The sequence below is a fragment of the Pteropus medius genome, unplaced genomic scaffold (genome assembly GCF_902729225.1).
Source record: "Pteropus medius unplaced genomic scaffold, Ma_sr-lr_union100, whole genome shotgun sequence".
In the NCBI taxonomy this organism is placed as follows: Eukaryota; Metazoa; Chordata; class Mammalia; order Chiroptera; family Pteropodidae; genus Pteropus; species Pteropus medius.
In genome coordinates this window covers 10,885,902-10,908,295 of record NW_024351730.1, presented here as the reverse complement: position 1 = coordinate 10,908,295, position 22,394 = coordinate 10,885,902, and the positions used below count along the sequence as shown (strand labels likewise).

The following is a 22,394-nucleotide window of genomic DNA, read 5'->3' as shown; positions in this document are numbered from 1 at the left end:
AGAATCTTAGAAATCGGCTTGCGGGATCATAGTAAATGTTTTAAATTTGTTTAAAAAATTATTTGTAAGTAAAGTTTAAAATAGATTAAAATTGTTTTTTCATAGACTTTGCCAAATTGTCCTCCAAAGATGTGTCATATTACTCAACGAAGGGTTTGAGAATGAATGTTTTTCACATCCTCATTAGCTGTATCTTTAAAGTTAAAAACTGCAGTATCACTGGTGAATTTGCATCAAAATCTTCTAATTCTTCAGTTTTTTTTTTTAATTATAGGCATAATAGTCTTGCAAAGCCAGATTCATCGCTTTGTGGGAGAGCAACACTTATTTGTTTGTTTGTTTGTTTGTTTTTATTATGGTGACACTGGTTAACAAAATCAAGTAAATTTCAAGTATACAATTCAACAGTAAGACGTATATATATTGCATTGTGTGCTCACTGCCTATAGTTAGATTTCTTTCTGTCACTACATATTTGATCCCTTTTACCCCATCTACCTCCCTCCTCTCCCCTCTGGTAACCACTAGTCTATTGTCCATGTCTACGAGTCTCTGTTTGTTTGTCCTGTTCATTTGTTGCTTTTAGGCTTGTATCCTACATGTAAGTGATATCATGTGGTTTTCAGCTTTTTCTTCCTGGCTTATTATTTCACTCAGCATGATTATCTTGAGGTCCATCCATGTTGTCGCAAATGGCAGCATTTCATCTCTTCCTATGGCTGAGTAATACTCTGTTGTATATATGTACCACAGCTTCTTAAGCCAATCATCTATCTTAGGACATTTAAGTAGCTTCCATGTCCTGGCCACCGTGAATGATGCTGCTATGAACATTGGTGTGCAAATATCTTTTTGGATATAGGTTTTCAAGTCCTTGGGGTCAACATATAGTCCTCAGTAGTGGAATTGCTCGATCATATGGTAGATCAATTCTTAGTGTTTTGAGGAAGCTCCATACTGTTTTCCATAGTGGCTGTACCAATTTGCAGTCCCACCAGAGGTGTATAAGGGTTCCTTTGTCTCCACGTCCTCCCGAACATTTGTTATTACTTGTCCTGTTGATTATAGGTATTCTAACAAGTGTGAGATGGTATCTCATTGTGGTTTTGATTTGCATTTTCCTAATAGCGATAATGAACACCTTTTCATATGTTTGTTGGCCATTTGTATGTCTTCTTGGGAGACGTATCTGTTCAGATTCTCTGCTCATTCTTTTTTAATAATTTTTTATTTTTCAGTTACAATTGACATATAATATTAGTTTCAGGTATATAACATAGTGATCACCCCAATAAGTCTAGTACCTCTGCCCATTTTTAAATTGTATTGTTTGTTTTTTATTGTTATTGAGTTGTGTGAGTTCTTTGTATATTTTGGATATTAGGCCCTTATCAGAGGCGTTGCTCGCAAATATATTTTCCCATTCAGATGATTCTCTCCTTACCTTGTTGACAGTTCATTTTGCTGTACAGAAGCTTTTTAGTTTGATGTAGTCCCATTCATTTATTTTTGCTTTTACTCCCCTTGCCTTTGAGGTCAAATTCATAAAATCCTCTTTAAGTCCAAGGTCCACGAGTTTAGTTCCTACGTTTTCTTCTATGCGTTTTATTGTTTCAGGTCTTATATTCAGGTCTCTAATCCGTTTCGAGTTAATTTTGACATGGAGTGATAGACAACAGTCTATTTCATTCTTTTGCAGGTGGCTTTCCAGTTTTCCCAGCACTATTTATTGAAGAGGCTTTCCTTTCTCCACTGTATGTTTTTGGCTCTTATATTGAAATTTTTGCCCATATAAGCAGGGGGTTACTTTTGGACTCTTAATTCTGTTCCGCTGGTCTGTGTGTCTATTTTTCTGCCATTACCATGCCATTTTGATTATTGTTGCTTTTAGTATAATTCGAAGTCAGGCAGAGTGATGCCTCCAGCCTCATTCTTTTTTCTCAGGATGGTTTTGGCAATTCGGGGTCTTTTGTGCTTCCATTCAAATCTGATGTTTTTTTTCTATTTCTTTAGAAAATGCTGATGAGATTTTGATGGAGATTGCATTAAATCTGTATGATGCTTTAGGTAATATGGTCATTTTAACTATGTTGATTCTTCCAATCCTTCCATTTCTTTGTATCTTCTTTGAGTTCTTTTAATAGGGTCTTGTAGTATTCATTATATAGGTCCTTCACATGTTTTGTTAGATTTATTCCTAGATATTTTATTCTTTTTGTTTTAATTGCAAAAGGAATTATTTTTTCCACTTCTTTTTCTGACGCTTCATTATTAGAACATAGGAGCACAATGGATTTTGGAACATTGATTTTGTATCCAGGAACTTTACTGTATCTGCTCATTGTTTCTAGTAGTGTTCTTGTGGAGTCTTTAGGGTTTTCTACATAGAAAATCATGTCATCCGCAAATAGTGACAATTTGACTTCTTTGTTTCCTATTTGGATTCCTTTTATATCTTTCTCTTGTGTGATTGCACTTGCTAGGACCTCCAGTGCTATACTGAGTAACAGTGGAGATAGTGGACAGCCTTGCCTTGTTCCTGATCAAAGAGGGAAGGTTTTTAGTTTTTCACTATTAAGTATAATGTTGGTTGAGGGTTTATCATAGATGGCCTTTATTATGTTAAGAAATTTTCCTTCTATACCGATTTTGTTAAGTGTTTTGATCATAAATGGATGCTGTATCTTATTGAAGGCTTTTTCTGCATCTATCGATATGATCATATGATTCTTATTTTTTAATTTGTTTATGTGGTGTATCACATTAATTGATTTGCGTATGTTGAACCATCTGTGTGCCTCTGGGATGAAGCCCACTTGATCGTGGTGTATAATCTTTTTAATATGTTGCTGTATTCAGTTCGCTAGTATCTTATTTAGGATTTTTGCATCTGTATTCATGAGAAATATTGGTCTGTAGTTTTCTTTTTTTGTGTTATCGTTACCAGGTTTTAGTGTCAGGGAAATACTGGTTTCATAAAATGAGTTGAGAAGCATTGCCTCCTCTTCGATTTTTTGGAAGCGTTTGAGAATAAGTATTAAATCTTCTTTGAATATTTGGTAGAATTCACTGGTGAAGCTATCTAGTCCTAGACTTTTACTTTTTGGTGGGTTTTTGATGATTGTTTCAATTTCTGTACTGCTGATAGGTCTATTTAGATTTTCCAGTTCTCCTTGATCAGTCTAGAAAGGTTGTATCTTTTTAAGTACTTGTACATTTCTTCTAGGTTATTAAATTTGGTGTTATATACTTTTTCATAGTATTCTTGTATGATCCTTTGTATTTCTGTGGTGTCTGTCATAATTTCCCCTCTTTCATCCCTGATTTTGTTTATTTGTGTCCTTTCTCTTTTTTCTTTAGTGAGTGTAGCCAGGGTTTGTTAATTTTATTAACCATTTCAAAGAACCAGCTCTTTGTTGCATTTATTTTTTCTATCATTTTTGTTTGTTTGTTTTCAATTTCATTTAATTCTGCTCTAATTTTGATTATTTCTTTCCTTCTACTGCCTTTAGGCTTCATTTGTTTTTCCTTTTCTAGTTTTTTTAAGATGAAGCATTAGGTTGTTTATTTGGGCTCATTCTTGTTTTTGGAGATAGGCCTGTAATAATATGAACTTTCCTCTTATTACCACTTTTGCTGTGTCCCAAAAGTTTTGATGTGTTGTACTATCATTATCATTTGTGTCTATGTATCTCTTGATCTCTTTTTTTATAATAAGAATAACTGACCCAGTTATTCTTCAGTAGCATGCTGTTTAATCTCCATGTATTTGTGTTTCTTCCTGATTTCTTTCAAACTAGTTGATCTCTAGTTTCAAAGCATTATAATCAGAAAATGTGGTTGGTATGATTTCGATCCACTTATTTTTGTTGAGGCTATCTCTGTGTCCCAATATGTAGTCAGTCCTTGAGAATGTTCCATGCGAAGAATGTAGAAGCAGCTATTTTGGTATGAAGGGCTCTGTAAATGTCAATTATGTCCAGTTGGTCCAATGTGTCATTTAAGGGTGTTATTTCTTTATTGATTTTCTGTTTGGATGATCTGTCCATATCTGACAGTGGAGTATTTAGGTCCCCAGCTATGATAGTGTTTCAGTCTGTTTCTCCCTTTAGTTCTGTTAGTAATTGCTTTATATATTTTGGGGTTCCCTGATCGGGAGCACAGATTTAATAAGTGTTATGTCTCCTGGTATATGATTCCCTTTATCTTTATGAAGTGTCCTTCAATATCTTTCTTTACCTTTTTTTACTTTGAAGTCTATTTCGTCCAATATTAATACCGCTACTCCCACTTTTGTCTGAGTACCATTTGCTTGAAATATCATTTTCCACCCTTTCACTTTGTGTCTATATTTGTCTTTGAAACTGAGATACATCTCCTGGAGGCAGCATATGGTTGGGTTTTGTTTGTTGATCCATTCTGCGACTCTTGCTTTGTTATTGGCGAATTCAGTCTATTTACATTCTGGATGATTATTGAAATATGAGGTTTTCCTATAGCCCTTTTATCTTTTGTTTTCTGATAGCTCAGTGTTTCCATTGCTTCCTTGTCCTTGTGTGTCTGCTTTTTTATTTTGGTTGGGTTTTGTGGATTTTTCCTCTGGATCTTCTTGTTTTATGTTCTATACTTCAGTTTCTGAATCTTTGGCATGTTGTTACCATTATGAATATGTAAAGAAGAGTTATATAAATGTATACAGTCATCTTTTTTCTTCTGCATGTGCCTTATCTCCAATCCCCTTTGCGAATTTAGATCTTTTAATCCTACTCTTTTCTGTTATTGTTGTCTCAATTTCTCCCTATGTATGCTGAACATTCATTACTATCTTAAAATAGGAAAACTCTTATTGTTTAAATTTATAATGCCCTATTCTTAGTAAGGGTTGCACTACTCTGCTTCTTTCTGCCTGCCAGTAGCCTTACTCCTAGTTATGTATTTTGTTGTTGTTGTCATTTTGTTTTAGGTGAGCTGACCCCTTTTTAGTATTTCTTGTAATTCAAGCCTTATAGTGAAGAATTCCCTCAATATTTATATGTCCGGAAAGGTCTTTATTTTTCCCTCATATCCAAAGGAGATATATCATTCTTGGCTGGTAGTTCCTTTCATTCAATAGTTTGAACATTTTATTCCACTCCTTTCTGGCTTGTAAGGTTTATGCTGAGAAATCTGACAATAATCTAATGGGTTTTCCTTTATAGGTTGCCATCTTGCCTGGCTCCCCTGAGAATTCTGTCTTTGTCGTTGACTTTTGATAATTTTAATATAATGTGTCTTGGAGAAAGCCTTTTTGGGTTGAGATAATTGGGTGTTCTGTTGACTTCTTGAATTCTAAGCTCCAACTAATCCCTTAGATTTGGGAAATTCTCGCTAACGATTTGTCTGAAAATGCTTTCTAATCCCTGCTCCTTTTCCTCCTCTTTGAGAATGCCCATTATTCTTATGTTTTCTCTCCTGATGGTATCAGCTAGTTCTTGAATTTCTCTTTCATTATTTTTTGTTCTTCGCTTTCTCTCTTCTTTCTTCTGATTTATTTATAGGTTTCTGTCTTCGATATCACTGATCGTTTCCTCCATTTGGTCGACTCTATTTCCCAAGCTCGCTCTTTTATTCTTCATCTCTTTTAGTGTGTTCTTCATCTCTAGAAGTTCTATTTAGTTCTTTTTAAGGATTTCACTCTCCTTGCTAAAAAACTCATTCTGCTGACCTAGTTCTTTTTTCAATTCAATTGTTGATATGAATTTTTTTGGATCTCATTGGGTTTTTCAGAAGTATCATCCTGAATTCTCTGTCATTTAAGTTTCATATATCTATGTCTGTAAGATTGTTTTCTGGAGATTTTTCTTTTTTTCTGAGCTGACATGTCACCTTGATTGTTCATGGTGTTTAATGGACTATTTCTTGGCCTGGACATTAATGAAAGTGTATTCTACTTTTTTCTCCTCCCCCTCCCCCAAAAGATTTATTATATAAAGGTCTCTCTTTCACCCGTTGCTAAGAAGCCATTTTTCTGTTGGTTTCCAGTAGGTGGCATCTAAGCCTCTTGCACCATTGCTTTATATGAAGTCTTAATAATGCTGTTTTTTTTCTTATAGATGTTTAATCACACTCACTACCCTCAGTCTCAGTCTCTGTCCGTATTAGTGATAGATTCGGTAGTGTTTGTTGAGATTCCCTTACAGCTCTGCAGTGTTCAGTCTTGGAGGACATGGCAGGAGGTGCCCTCTGTGTCGGAGGAAGGGGGATTGCAGCTCAACCTCCGTTTTGCAATCTCAGCTAGCAATAATCACTGTTGCTTCTCTGTTTTCCCCACTTCTCTGCTGTTCCCACTTCTCTGCTTTTTGCCCTGATCCCTGGGCACTGCTGCTGCATGGAGCTCACGGCTATCTCAAGCAAGGTTGTTCAGGGAACCCACCTCACCTTCTCCCTTTCCCCTCCTCCTGCAAGAAGCTCCGGCTGAGAGAGTCAGCTTGTTTGTTTCTCCCAGTCTACCTCCCAACTCTCGTGGTTATGACCTCTGGTAGCTCTTATTTCCAGATCCCTCTCTCAGATGTGCTTGTGTGCAGGTTGGGTGGGTTTTTTTGTTTAGTTTCAGCTTATTGTCATTTCAAGGGGAGAGATCTGGAAACATCTCTCACTCCGCCATGCTTCTAACATCACTTGCCAGAGATTCAATTTTAAAAGGAAAATTTGAAGAACAAATCCTCTTTCCAAATCTGTTTTTTTTCCCCCTCAACAAACGGTTTCTATCTTTTTAATAGACTATTTAAGAGCAGTTTTAGGTTCACAGCAAAATTAGCAGAACATATGGAGATTTCCCATATACCCTCACTTATGAACAGCCTTCCTCATTATCAACGGCCCCCACCAGACTGATACATTTGTTGCAATCAATGAACCTATAATGACACATCATAATCACCCAAAGTTCATAGTTAACATTAGCGCTTACACTTGGTATTGCGCAATCCATGGGTATAGAAAATGTATAATGACATGTATCCACCATTATAGTATTGTACAAAGTAGTTCCACTGTCCCAAAAGTCCTCTGTGCTCCACCTATTGTTTTAATTTGCATTTCCATGATGACATATGATGTGGAGCATTTTTTCATATGCTTGTTTTCCATCTGTATATCTTCTTTGGTGAGAAGTCTGTTAAGATCTATTTCTAAATCAGGTTGTTCGTGTTTTTATTATTGAGTGTTTAGAGTGCTTTGTATATTTTGAATAACAATCCTTTGCAGAGCAGAAAGTTTTTATTTTAATGAAATCCAGCTTATTGATGCTTTCTTTCATGGATCATGGCTTTGGGTTTGTACCTGTGATCCATTTTGAGTAATTTTTTGTGTGTGTGTGAATGTTGTGAAGTCTGTGTTTAGATTTTTTTCCACATATGGATGTCCAGTTGTTCCAGCACCATTTGTTGAAAAGATTATCTTTGCTCCATTGTATTGCCTTTGTTCATTTGTCAAGATTAGTTGCCTATATTTATGAGGGTCTGTTTTGGGGAGCTCTATTCTGTTCCATTGATCTATTTGTCTATTCTTCACCAGTACTACACTATCTTACTTACTGCAACTGTAGAGTAAGTATTGAACTTGGGTAATGTTAGTCCTCTAACTTTATTCTTCTCCTTCAATATCGTGTTGCCTATTTGGGGCTTTTGCCTCTCCATATAAACTTGAGAATCAATTTGTCAATACCCACAAAATAACTTAATGGAATTTTGATTGGGATTACATTGAATCTATAAATCACGTTGACAATATTGAGTCTTTCTACCATAAACATGGACTATCTCTCCATTTATTTTGTTCTTCTTTGATATCTTTCATCCGAGTTTTGTAGTTTTCCTTACATAAAGCTCCATATTTTGTTACATTTATTTATACCTAAGTACTTTATTTTGGAGGGGTGTTTTCAAAGTAATTATTAATGTAGTTGGATTAGTAGCTACCATATCTGTTACTGTTTTCTATTTGTTGGTCTGTTCTTTGTTTCTATTTTTGTCTTCCATTCTTTTTCTGCCTTTTGTGGTTTTGACTGAGCATTTTACATGATTCCATTTTCTCTTCTGTCTTAGCATATCAGTTATTGTTTACTTCTTTTAGTGGTTGTCCTACAGTTTGCAATATACATTTACAACCAACCCAAGTACTCTTACAAATAACACTATACTGCTTTACAGGTAGTGCTAGTACTTTTTAACAACAAAATTATCCTAATCCTCCCTCCCATCTTTTGTATCATTACTGTCACTCATTTCATTTATACATATGTATATGTAAATATATATAAACATACATAATTGAATATACTTTTATTTTGATCAAACTGATATCTGTTAGAGCAATAAAAAAAATTAAAAGTTTTAATTTTACCTTCATTTATTCACTTATTCCTTTTTCAATTATTTTCCTTCCTTTATGAAAATCTGAATTTCTGACCTATATCATTTCCTTTTCTCTAAAGAACTTGTTTCAACATTCTTGCAATACCGGTCTACTGGCAATAAATTCTCTAAATTTTGTTAATCTGAGGAAGTCTTTCTCCTTCACTTTTTAAGGATAATTTCACAGGAAATGGAATTCTAGGGTGGTGGTTTTTACTCTCTCAACACTAAATATTTCACTCCACTTTCTTCTTGCTTCCATGGTTTCTGAGAACTTTAATGTAATTCTTACCTTTGTTCCTCTATTGATACAATGTTTTTCCCCACAGGGCAGGACTTGTTAAAAAGGACAAAATGCTTTGGCGTATTTAAAAATGGTTCCTTTTCCTCAACCCTGGAAGCACCAGAGAATTTTTCTCTGATATTTACTGTGGGAATTTGGTTGAGCTCCCAGAGGTAAATCTCAAAAATTCTGGGGTCCCTCCTATGACTGGGTCCCTCTGAAGTTTTTAACTCTCAGAGTTGTCCACGTTGAGCCTCCAACTTGTCAATTACAGTTCTTGTTTTCCTACCTTGGCACTGGTTCCCGAGGGTGGTTTCCCATCATGAGTCTCTGTTGCAGTAAATTGTTCTCTATATTCTTTTGGTGGTCTCTCCAGTATTGGAGGCAGCAGTTTGCCCTCTGTTATCACCTTTCTATGGATCCTAGAAGAATTGTTGATTTTTCCATCTGTTCAGCTTTTCACTTGTTAGAGCAGTGGTAGCTAGCTTCCAAGCTTCTCACATGCCAGACTGGAAACTAGAAATCTTTTTTTTTTTTTTAATCAACAAGATACTAGGTTAAAAGTTGGATTTATATCATGTCTATAGGTAAACAGTTATCACTTTTACAAAATATTTCTAGTGAAGAAAGCTTATATATAAAAGAAAAATGTCAAGAATTTAAAAAACAAATTCCCACAATGTTCCTCATCTAGTGTCACAGGCTCCTAAAAGAGAAGCCTTTACTAAATCTTTCTGAATGGTGTTACATTTTATATTTCTATGTGGGTTTAAAAGTACTTAATTTTTTTCTCATTGCCTTATCCTAATATTTCTTTCTTTACAGTGTTAAACAAATATACTTACAGGAAAGATACCTGGATTTTTATTTGAAAAAAATATTTATTAAAATATTTTAATATAAATGTCATGTCATTGAAAAACTACAAATGGGATAAATGCTTGCTAACGTTCACTTTAATTTTTTGGATTAAAACTCTAAATTCCCCCAGATACATTGTTTTACCAATATTTTTAAAGTTCAAAATCTAAATAATGTTCTTAATCAATTAACACTATCTTTGTATATATGCTGTGAATTGAGAAAATAAAAAAATGGCTTATTTTTTATTTGAAAGTGGAAACCTTTGGCTTCAAGCTTGCCTTTCAACACTCCCTGATGACATTTGGATTATGAGCTGAAAAGTGGGGTCTAGGTCTTATCACTGCATATCTGCAGCCAGGTGTGCAATCAGGTCTTTGGCATCTTGCATGGCGGAGGGTATCTCTGAGCCATTCTCAGTCACTTGGGTTCCAAACAAGAACATCTTCCTGTCGTTTCCTACCTCAGATAATGCCAAAGCTTCATGGATATCTGTAATGTGATAGGCTGCTCCAAGATCCTTCACCAAGAATGAAAAAAAACATTGCTTATTTTATAGTCCTTTTGGATAGATACATTTATTACTCTCATTCACTGCTCTCAATGACCTCACCTTTATTTAAATATGGAGGCTATTGTGACCCTATTATTATGACCCTTATGATTTTTTTAATATAAATTTATTTTTATCAAAATTATACCTGTATTTACGAGTTATCATCAAAAGTGCATTCTTTGGAATGAAGTTAAAGCAGTAAACACCTCAATCAATTTTCTAAATGATGCAGTCAATCTGTTTCTAATTTTTTTCCATTTTCTTTTTTATTTCCCCAGAATTATATTCAATATGATTAATTATTGTTAGTTTATCTTTAACAATAGAAAGTTAAATCATTAATTGGATTTTTGCCATATGCTTTATTGATTACAGCATTTGCCACTCTGAGATTTTTTGTATGTGTGTGTGTGACCATTATTTTTACTGAACAAAAAAATTGTGGATCAAATTTTGGGGAATGGAGAGAGACAGAGAAGGGAGCAAGATTTAGAAAATAAAGTGGTATAAGAAGTAAGCCAAGAGGGGAGAGGGGGTGGAAACAAAGAAGACAAGATAAGAGAGGGAGAGGCTAAAAGGAGGGAAACCCATAAGGAGAGGCAGAGAGAGAAGATATTAAAATGAGGAGACAGCTTGCGCTTATGCTGCATGGCAAAGTCATAACCTTCTTGAGGTCCAAATGGCAAGGTCAAAACATACCTCTTGGACTTTCTAACATCAGGAATTATTTTTATAAATGATCTCTGATATTCTCTTTCCTAAATACACACAGATTTAGCTATACTTTTTAAGTCCTTTGCAAAAGTTTTAGCATTTTCACTCTTAAAACTGCATTTGGCTTTTTATTGTTTCATAGTGTTATTCCTAAGCTATAGGGGATCATATTTAAATCTTTGAACATAATCCAACATCACGTTATTTTTTTCTTGCAACAATATGAACCTATCAGATTCCATCACTGGGAGACTGTGAGGCTTTTCCTGATGTACTGTACATGGCATCTGTCTGGAGTTAATTACTCTCTGGATGTCGGTCATCCCAATTTATTGCCTGTCTTACTCCTGAATTCATTTAGTCCTATATCTTACAGTGACTTTTGTAACCATGTTAATGGATCCAGTAACATGTTGACAGTGTCTCAAGTTAATAAATTCCCTGATGGATTTGGAGAGGAGGTAAACAGGAGGAGAGTTTTGGATGAAAGGAGGGGCTCCTTGTAATGATAAAAGCCCATCAGGGATAATTCTGCTATGAACATGAGTATACAAATATCTGCTTTCAATTCTTTTGGGTATAAAGCCAGAGGTGGAACTGCTGGATCATATGGGAAGTATATTTTAAATTTTTTAAGGAACTGCCATACTGTTTTCTATAGCAGCTAGACCATTTTACATTCCTACTAACACTACACAGGGTTCAAATTTCTCCATGGATATTTAATATTTTTAATGCATATGTATGAAATAAATTCAGATTAGTCTAACTTCTTTATATATGGTAGACACAAATATTTTATCAAAATCAACAATCAGTAAATATTTACTGAATCAAATTTAACACATATTTGTTGGAGTACTATGCCCAAGGCAGTATGCTAGGCATTACAAGGAACACAAAGATAAATCCTAGTCTCTATTCTCAAGTAGTATATAATCCAGTGGATCTAATAAGTATAAATTGAATATATGGCATGTTGTTTAATACCTAGCTAATAGAAGTAGGTATTTTGTATTTCTGGTATTAATAATAAAACTATCGGGCACAATTTCTATTTGCAAAGATTTTTACCTGCTTGTTTGCAAACACAACCAGAGGGATGATTGGGTTTGTTTCAATCAGTTGATGAAGATGCTTCTTGGCTTCAGGTAATCTGCCATGATCTGCTGAATCCACCACAAAGATCAGCAGCAACCCCCTGGACAGGTACATATCCCAATAGGAACGGAAAGGTTCACTGCCACCAACTAGAGAATAGTAGAGAACAAAGACAAAAAAAATCACAGCAGCATCCACCAACATAGGCAGAAAAGGCATATTTAGATAATTTCTGAACACTAGGCGGGTGTTCTAATACCACTGTGTTAGAGTGTACCACTTGAGAACAAACAAAGAGATGTTACTGGGGAAAGAGTTGGTAGAAATATTTATCCTCCACAAGTATTTCATGCATTCTGGAACATGGGGGTCAGCATCAAATACTAAGTACTACAGCTTCCTGATCTGTTACGCACAGCAGCCATGGCGGCCCGTGCATGTCTATCAGCTATAGCTCAAAAAATAGGAATAGGCTACTAAAATAATTCAGGGACAGGGGATTAAAACACATATTTCTCTAAAATAAGTTTTAATTGAACTGAATTCATCGGCTTGCCTCACTTGCACAATTTTTTTCCTTTGCCAAATGCCTGGAACTAATTTCTCTTCTAATATTGCACTGAGAGTTAATATGATCCCGTGGACATTCAGGAATACTTGCCTCAGAAAAATAGTGCCTTTGGATTATTTCATTCTACTGATTCTTCCCAGAAAAACCTTTTTGGTTAATGACAATATTATATACACAATTAATTTAGTTTTTATTTTTCTCTTATGACAGGAGTTAGCAAACTATGACCCACAGTTTAAATAGAGCCCACTGCCTATTTTTGTACAGCCCACAAGCAAACAATGAATTTTACATTTTTAAATATTTGGGGGGAAAAGAACATTTCAAGACATGTGAACGTTTTATCACATTTGGATTTCAGTGTCTACAAATAAAGTTTTATCAGAATAGACATGTGGATTTGTTTCCATACTGTCTATGGCTGCTTTCACACTACAAAAGGCAGTGTTGTGTAGTTGCAACAGAGGCCATGTAGATCACAAAGCCTGAATTATTACTATCTGTCCCTTTACAAAAAAAGTTTTTAGACTGTTGTTTTAGAAACTTAACAAAAAGATTTAACATACTAACCAGAAATGGTCTATATTTGCCTTTCCTTTGTATAGAGCTGAGGCTAGTCATTCTTTGAAGTATTTCATTTTTAATTTTTTAAAAGAATGTTGTATAATCTGAGTAAGTCAAATGGTTTAAACATATTTGGTTTAAACAAAATAAACATTTGTGTTGCTTCCCATTTTTTTGTGACACTGTGACATTTTACTTGTGTAGAGATTTTTATTTTTTAGTTATTAACTTCTAACTGCAATGTAGTTAGAGAACATGCTTTGTATGATGCATCTTCTTTGAAATATTTGTTAAGACTTGCTGTATGGCCCAGTAAGTGGTCAATTTTGGTAATGTCCCATGAGTGAGAAGAATGTGTATTTTGTCTTCTGGATGTAGCTGAAATATCTAATTAGACAATTTTATATTGTCCGTTAGATCAAACTTGTTGATTATGTTCAAATTTTGTATACCTTTGCAGATTTTTTCTCCTCAATCTGAATAACTGACAAAGATATGATGAACTCCCTCATTCTAATGGTCCATTTCTCCCCCTAGTTTGATCCTTCTTTACTTCCTTTTTACTTTTTATATATTGAGACTATTTTCTTAGCTATTTATTTGGTCAAAATAATTATTTCTTCTACAGATTCAGTGTAAGTTGAAATCTCTATTCATAATATGGTTCTGAGATTTCCAGTCAAGATGACAGAGTAGGTAAAAGCTGCTCTTGCCTCCTCTCACAACCACATCAAAATCACAACTAAACTATAGAACAACTATTTGAGAAATGCCTGAAGTCTAGCTTAAGAGAAGTCCTATAATTAAGAACATACAGAAGAGGCCACCTTCAGATTGGAAGGAGGGACAGATATGCCTAAACCCATGTGTGGGGTTAAAAATCGGGAGAGATATCTCAGTTGCAGAGGCCCCCTCTGAGAAGTGAGGGGTCCCCACCCTACACAACTTCTGGCTGTGAAAACCAGAGGGGATCATGCCTGAGTGAGATAGAGGGCTGTGGGAGTGCCAGTCATGCCTCATAAAGGGCCCATACATGGTCTTACTGCTAACGGACTCACTTGCTCTGAGCTCCAGCACTGGGGCAGCAGTTTGAAAGGCTCTAGCGACATATGGCAAGGAACCAAATTGTCTGGCTTCAGGGTGAGGGATAAGGGGGCAGCTTTCTCCCAGACAGAAGTGCTGGTAGAATTCACTGTTACTTTGTTGAGCCCTCCCTGCTCCCCATGTACAAACGTAGGTAGCCACCATATCTGAGTCTCCATCAACCTGGCTAACACTGGTTGCCCTGCCCCGGTGATTTCGTGAGACCTTGCTCCACTCAACTTGTGAGCCCACCCAAGCTACTTCTAGTGGGTTTTCCATACAGATGGCCTACCTTGGCTCATGTTGCAGACTTTCCTAAAATCTCTCAAAAGTTTTCAAACCCCCAAAAAGCAGCATCTGCCCTTGGCATGCTTGTACCTCTTGCTAAGCACCCTTAAGCCTGGCACTAGTTACAGCCAGCCTCAGTTTGCAGCTTAGACCCTCTCAGCACCTCCAAGGCCAGTGCAGGTGGAAGATATCTGTGGATTGATTTGTGGCTCATGGCAGGTGGACCTGGGCAGGGCACTGGTAGTAGCTGAACTTGTCCTGTATCAGAGCCCCTTCCAGGGTCAGCATACTCAGTGGACAGATTTGGACCTTGCTGGAGCACCACCAGGCTGCCACCTCAGATGACACACCTAAAGGGCAGACTGGGCAGGTACCAGAGCCCTGTTAAAGTGAATCCTGTTCTATAAGGTCAGCCCCTGCACAACAGCTCCTGGGCTGTAGTCACAACCAATCCTCACAACCAAGCAGCCTGAAGGTCAGTCCCTCCCATTGATGTACAAAAAGCAACCAAGGCTCAACTACAATAAGAGGGCAAACACAACCCACACATGCAACACCTGGCACAGGTGACCAGGGAGACAATGCCACTGGGCCACACAGGACACCTACTACATAAGGCCACTCTACCAAGACCAGGAGACATAGCAGATCTACCTAATACAAAGAAACAAACAGAAAGGCAACCATAATAGAGAGAGAAAGAAACATGCCCCAAATGAAAGAACAGAACAAAGCTCCAGAAAAAGAACTCAAGAAAATGGAGATAAGTAATCTACCAGATGCAGAGTTCAAAAACTGGTTATAAGGGTGTTCAATAATCTCAGCAAGAACTTCAAGAAAGAAGTAGAAAACATAAAAAAGAATCAGTCGGAAATGAAGAATACAATAACTGAAATAAAGAATACATTAGAGGGAATCAACTGCAGATTAGATGAATTGTTCGAATCAGTGATTTAGAAGATAAGGTAGCAGAAAACACCCAATCAGAACAGCAACAACAACAACAACAAAATAAAAGAGGACAGTTTAAGGGGCCTCTGGGATATCATTAATGATACCAACATTTGCATCATAGGGGTACCAGAAGCAGGTGAGAGAAAACAAGAAATTAAAAACCTATTTGAAGAAATAGTGATGGAAAAATTTCCCTAACCTAGAAAAGCAAATAGACATACAAGCCCAGGAAGCACAGAGAGTCCCAAACAAGATGAACCCAAACAGGCCCACACCAAGACATATCATAATTAAAATGCCAAAGGTTAAAGACAAAGAGAAAATCTTAAAAGCAGCAAGAGAAAAGCAGTTAGTGTCTACAAGGAAGCTCCCTCTCATAAGACTGTCAGCTGGTTTCTCAACTAAAACTTTGCAGGCCAGAAGGAATTGGCATGAAACATTCAAAGTGATGACAAGCAAGGACCTACAACTAAGATGACTCTACCCAGCAAAGCTATCATTTAGAATTGAAGAACAGATAAAGAACTTACCAGACAAGAAAAGCTAAAGGAGTTCGTCACTACCAAACCAGTATTATAAGAAACGTTAAAGGGATTTCTTTAAGAAGAAGAAAAAAATATGAATAATAAAATGGCAATAATTACATATCTATCAGCAATTACTTTATATGTAAATGGACGAAATGCTCCAACCAAACAACCAAAATACATAGGGTGGCTGAATGGATAAGAAGACCTTTACATATGCTGCCTATAAGAGGCTCACCTGAGATTAAAAGGCACACACGGACTGAAAATAAAGGATTGAAAAAGACATTCTATGAAAATGTAAAGGAAAAAGAAAGCTGGGGTAGTGATGCTTATACCAGACAAATAGACTTTAAAACAAAGGCTATAATAAGAGACAAAGAAGGACCCAGTAATCCCACCTCTGGGTATTTATCTGAAGAAACCCAAAACACGACTTTGAATGGATATGTACATCCATATATTCATTGCAGCATTATTTACAATAGCCAAGATATGGAGGCAACTTGGGTGTCCATCAGTGAATGAATGGATAAAGAAGAGGTGGTATATATACAATGGACTATTACTCAGCCATGAAAATCATGAAACCTTGCCATCTGCAACAACATAAATGGACAGTATTGTGCTGAGTGGAGTCAGACAGAGAAAAAGACAAATGCCATATGATTTCACTTATATGTAGAATCTAAAGAACAAAATAAATGAACAAAACGAGCTCACTCATAGATAAAGAGAACATTTTGATGGTTGCCAGATGGGAGGGCGGTTGGGAGGATGTGTGAAAAAAGTGGTGAAGGAATTAAGAAATACAAATTGGTAGTTATAAAATAGTCATGGGGATGTAAAGTACAGCATAAGGAATATAGTCAATAATACTGTAATAACTATGGTGTCAGATGGGTACTAGATTTATCAGGGTGATCACTGTAAGTTATATAAATGTCTAATCACCACTTTGTATATCTGAAAGTATTATAATATGTATGTCAATTGTAATTGAAAAATAAAAATATTATTTAAAAAAAACATAATAATGCTTTTGTCTTAAAAATTTGCCTACAGGTTTACCAATCTCTGCCCACTGTTTTCTCCTCATAACTGGATGAAAACAAAATTAAAAAGATGATTGCAGTAATCTCAGAGACAATGGAGGTGCCAAGTTGAATAGGGGTAGTGGGAAAGGATGTAACTATTAAATTCAAGATTTGTTCTAGGGGTAGAAAAAATTAGTGTCTTGTGGACTAGAGGTCAGGTTACAGAAAGAGTAATCGATGTTGACTCCCAGTTTTCTGGCTTGAGCAATTTGATGGGTACTGACAAGTAGATTATAGGGAAAGGAACAGATATGGAGATAAAGCAAGCATTTTGTTTTGATCATGTTCGTTTGAAAGGCCAATTAGACAACTGGATGAGATGCGAGGCAACATTTGGATATGTTTGGGCTAGATGGATAAATTTGGGAGTCAGTAGCATAAAGATGGTATTTAATACCAAGAAGATGAATGAAATCATCCAGGAAAAAAATATATAACAAAAAGACGAGGATCTCATGCAACTTGGGGAAACAGCAATGTTAAAGAGGTGGCGACTCCAGAATTTCCACAGAGTAGGGGCTTCCGGGCTGCCCTCTGGTTACAAGAAGAAGTTTGGCGTTTGTCTATAGCTGCACTTGCAGAGAAGGAAGCACCCTGTATTTACTTAGATTGCATGTTTATTACGGGTAGTAAAGGAAGAGGGAGGCTATTATTATAGGAGGAGGTGTAAAACATTCCTCTCAACGTCCCTTTATTGCCGCCACTGCAAAAAGGAGAAAATAAAAAGAGCAGAACATGATTTCCCCCATTGTTCAGCCTAATATCAAACTACACACGCATTCTAAATATCTAGGAAAATCTAACCCAGTGTTACTTTACTTTTCACAAGGACCCAATGTCGAAAACATTATGTCTAGATTAAGGATTAACAAAATGAGGCTATCCTGTAATTAATGAGAAAGAAGGCTTACTCTCCAGGAACTCCATCTGGCTGCCTTCAGTGTTGATGCACACTGCATTGAAACCTTGAGTGGGTGCCTCACTGTGCTGGACTCTGTTTAAAGCTAGAGAGTGGAGAACACTGGTCTTTCCTGCTCCATCCAGGCCCAGCACTAGGATCTGCTTATTTTTCTCCTGTGAAACAAAAGATAAATTAATAAGCCTATGCTATCAGGGCCTTGTTTTCCTGGTTCCTGACAGTGTACCTGCCTGTGGTAGGACCCAGTATCTTTGTGGAATTGTTAACCAGAATAAAATTTCACAAAAACTTAAGAGGTCTAGAACAAACTATACCAGTTTGTATTTTATAATCAGCCATTAGTTATGTGAAATTAATCATACATCCCCTCTCAATCCCCAACTCCTGATCAATCTATCAAATAAATACTTTATATGTATCAGAATTTATGGGAGGTGCCAGAGAACACAGGGCCAATTTTCAGACTTCATTTTGCTTCTTGAGCTTTTGCACCAGAATTCAGTTTGTTGTTTGGGATCTTCAGACCTTTATGGTCCATGTATTGACTTTTACTCAGCATATAAGCATCTAAAACCTTGTATTTTTAATCTCTCGTCTTCCCAATTGGTTCACCAGATTAAAACCTCTTAATGTAAGTTTTCCTCCTATATGTCTTAATATAAGTATCACAATTAAATGAAAAGGCTAAGATTATAGAAATTGTTAAACCAGTTCCAATTGCAAATGAGCATTTATTTTAAAACCTGAAGTTAAAATCTTTTGAACTAGATGTAAACTTAAGAAAGAAACACATAACCAACATACCAGCCTTCTAAATTTTTATGACAAATGACTGAGGGACAACAAGGGCAGGCTGGTATGAAGACAGAAAGTTCAGAGTGCTGAGAAAAGTGGCTTTTAGGGTACAAACATCAATGGTAAACAGTAATAAATGAGCAACAATACAGCCAGACTGCTCACAGGAACTCAATTCTACTTCCCAAACAGCCTACTAAAGTTTCTTATGCACATAAAATACTAGTAAATGTCTTCAGTGGCACTGGTTTTAAAAAAACAATAATCTTAAACATTTTTGCTCGAACAATAAAGATTGTCATTAAACTGAGTTTCTGATAAAAAGTGATCCTAAACAGCACGAGAATGCTTGTCCCACTTCTCTCTCTTTTTAAATGAGATTTATGTGAAAGTGAGGTGTTTCAAATTCTGGTCTAACAGAGATTTGTATAGAGAGTATGATTTATGAAGACTGGTAAATAACAGAAATCGGAAAAGTACATATTTGTTTTTGGAGTGAATTCTTGATGGCTTTTTAAAGCAGATGTTATTTGCATAGATGTTTTCTATCTCCATCCCTACTTTCTTCCCCATTCCCATCTGCACCTAAATATTATAATGTTATTCTGAGAGTGTGACGGTAAGAAAGAGTGGTTTGATATACAAAAAAGACTTAATTGGATGCTTTAAAACTTTATGCTTTAAAGCAATGGTGGCACCAAGTAATGGCTGCAGGGGGTGGATTGTGTCCCCCTCATTATCTCCATCAATGACCAGACTCCTGCTACCTTAATATTCCATCAATTTCAAAATAATTTTTTTTTCACATTTTAACATATCTGAAATAAGCATTCTACATCCATGGTATGTCTTATTTTGGTTGGAAGCATTTTTTTTTCCTTAGAGGTACTAAAAATAATAGGATCTTAGATCCTGTGAAATATTGTGAATAAAAACAGTTACCTACTCCCTTTCCAACTGCATCACTGTCCCTCAAGTCTACCTTATTTAGAAATTCAGCAGGTATTGCTGCTTTACATTTTTCTTATTTTTTTAGTCCAAAATACACGGTCCTTCATGTTTATAATCTCTTAAGGAAAGCTGAGATTATTATAAACAGACACAGAATGTGATTCTGAACACAACTGTTTCTTGTCAAAAGTTAATCCTTTAACTATATATGGATCTATGCAGTCTGTTTTACCAGAGATCAAATGTATGTTAATAATTTACATTGTTTAGAATAAGGAAGCAGCTCTGAGTCCAAGAACTTCAGGAGCACAGCACCCACCACATGATCCAAATAATGTCTGGCTTTTCTCTCTTCCCCCTACCACTGCCCCATTTTAAAATTGTGGTTAAATACACATAACATAAAACTTACCATCTTAATCCTTTTTAAGCATACAGCTCAGTGGTATTAAATACACCCATTGATAATGTTGTGCAACCATCATCACCATCCATCTCCAGAACTCTTTCCATTATGTAAAACTGAAACTCTGTACTCATTAAATACTAATTCCCCATTCTCCCTTCCCCGGGGCCCTGGTTACCACCATTCTACCCTTTCCCTATGATTTTTGACTACTGTAGGTACCTCATATAAGTGGAACCTACAGGTATTTGACTTTTTGTGACTACAGTGCCTGGCTTCTGAGACATTTCAGTTAAACCTTTCTGACAGTCCCTTCTAGACAGTGGTGGTCTGAAAATAACGGAAGCCGTAGCCACAGCGCCCATAGAAAAGGCCCAGACAGCCCTAAAAAACATTCTGCACAAATTTAGGAACCCAACACATTCTAGAAAATAACTTATTCAACAGAGAGAACATGGAGAAAGAGTCTGTGTGCAGCGATGGTTTGAGGTGGGTTTCTCTGTCATGGACGGTGAGCTAGTGCTGAGTGCTGGACAGAGGATGGGGCCGGAGAAGGGCGGTTCTCAGCGTCCGGGTGAAGACCAACTAAGACCTCTTCTTGAAGACAAGACCCAGTGAGGGTTGGGACACAGGGTCAGGGTTATGGTGAAGGTGGGCAGGGGTCCAGGGAGAAGGGCCTAGAGAAGGGTTGTTCGAAGCTTGGCACATCTCCTTCTATCCCCAGAAAGCCCCAAACGAAACCCAATTCCCTCCTGCATCGGTCGGGGCCGCAGACGTAACAGAGCCGGCGCTCCGGCCTGAACGCCGACAATGGCCTTGCGGGGGTGGGGGTCTGCAGCAGCGGTCTCTTACCCGCGGCTCCAGCAGGGGCTTTGCCAAGAGGCTGTTGTTGTCCTCTTTCTCTTCTTTTCCCTTTAATTGTTCCTTCTCTTTCTCTGTCTCCCGCTCTTTCCTCTTCTCCTCCTCTTTATTCTTACTTTTCTCCTCCCTCCCTTTCTCTTTTTCTTTTTCCTTATTTTTTTCCTTCTCCACCTCCTTCTTCTTCTCTTTCTCTTCCTTTCCCTTTTCTCGAATTTTTTCTTTCTCTGGTTCCTTCCCCTTTTCTTTCTTCTTCGTTTTCACCCTTTCCATCTTCACGCCCCTGTTTCCTTCGCTTCTCCCGCGCGCCCGCGCGCTGGAGCCGTGGCCCTGAGTCCCGGCAGGTGTGGCTCCCGCGTGTGGCACAGGACTGAGACGTAGCTCCAGGTGGCATAGACCACACCTACAGTCACCGCGGCCGCAGCCAGTCTGAGGGCGCGCGGGCTGCGGCCGTCATCTCACGCTCGCTCGCTGGGGGAGGGAGGGAGCTGCATGCTGCATTTTCGCGGAACCTGAAAGCAGGAGGTGGATTGGAGAGGGGAAGGCGGGGGAGATAGAGAAAAGGTCAAGCCCAGCCAAAGGCAGGCCTGGCAGCGGGATTTGGGAAACACCAGCAGGGCAGATCATCCGTGAAAAAGCGTTCCCAGGTGCCATATCCTCGGGAGGGCACACTATGGCGCAACTTTCTCGGACTAGGCAGGATGTCCCAGACAGGACTTGCTGCGGACCCAGATTTGTGTCCCACGTCTCCCGCATCATCCCCGAGCCCACCCAGCTCACCTGTTTCCGACCAGGAGAACCCTTCAGGAGCCAGAGTCCCCAGAGGATTCCTCGCCTTTCCCCAGTTAGCAAGCCTGTAAAGTGAAGTTGGGTATCTTTCCACTCTTCGTGCCAACTTAACTATAGTAGTGTCTAGAGGTTGCTGTCCAAGATGCTTAGGGGAACGGAAAGTTTCTCTATTTTAAATTCCTGTCGTATTTTGGTTAAAAAAAAAAAAAAATTCTCCAGAGAGTAAATAGTAGTTTGTCAGGATCATGGATACTAGTAAAGCTGGGTATTTAAAAAAAAAAAACAACTAAAAATAGTCTAGTTGCTCCCAATGATCCAGTATGTAGCCAATTAGGAAACCTTTGGGATTTATCAAAGGTCGTGTAGGGTTGCTTAAACTGGTGGAGAAGTATATGGATGGTTCTTTTATTTTGTTCAATTGGACCATAGTATATTTCACAATCTAACATTATCTTACTACAATCAACTGACTTTCGTTCATCAAATCTGTTTGAAATAGTCTTGTGAGGAACAATGAATGAATGGCAGGATCCAGAAAACTTGAGTGATGCAAGTTGTTAAGGTTAACAATTTCCAACCAATCTTGAAAATGCTGTGCTTAATAACTTTTAAAAAATGTCTGCTCAATTCATTTACATACACATCTCAACGTAATGAATTTTCAGTGAAGTTAAAACTGGGTTC

At 37.3% G+C, this 22,394-nt stretch overlaps 1 protein-coding gene across 1 annotated transcript; it reads right to left on the bottom strand.

The window, feature by feature from the left end:
• Window positions 1–9,668: 9,668 nt before the first annotated feature.
• On the bottom strand, window positions 9,669–21,984 carry ARL9 (ARF like GTPase 9). The gene is made up of 4 exons (XM_039845285.1): window positions 20,916–21,984; window positions 17,904–18,066; window positions 11,882–12,057; window positions 9,669–10,057 (listed from the first exon to the last, which is right to left on the bottom strand). Exons 1-4 carry the CDS (start codon window positions 21,192–21,194, stop codon window positions 9,878–9,880), a joined length of 798 nt encoding a protein of 265 aa, XP_039701219.1. The 5' UTR covers window positions 21,195–21,984; the 3' UTR covers window positions 9,669–9,877.
• Between the last annotated feature and the right edge of the window lie 410 nt (window positions 21,985–22,394).

Coding starts and splice junctions, on each gene's coding strand:
- ARL9 (XM_039845285.1), bottom strand. CDS start 21,194: ATGGAAAGGGTGAAAACGAAGAAGAAAGAAAAGGGGAAGGAACCAGAG. Junction 18,067..20,915: donor AGCCCCTGCTGGAGCCGCGG/GTAAGAGACCGC, acceptor TTTGTTTCACAG/GAGAAAAATAAGCAGATCCT. Junction 12,058..17,903: donor CCAGATGGAGTTCCTGGAGA/GTAAGCCTTCTT, acceptor ACTATTCTCTAG/TTGGTGGCAGTGAACCTTTC.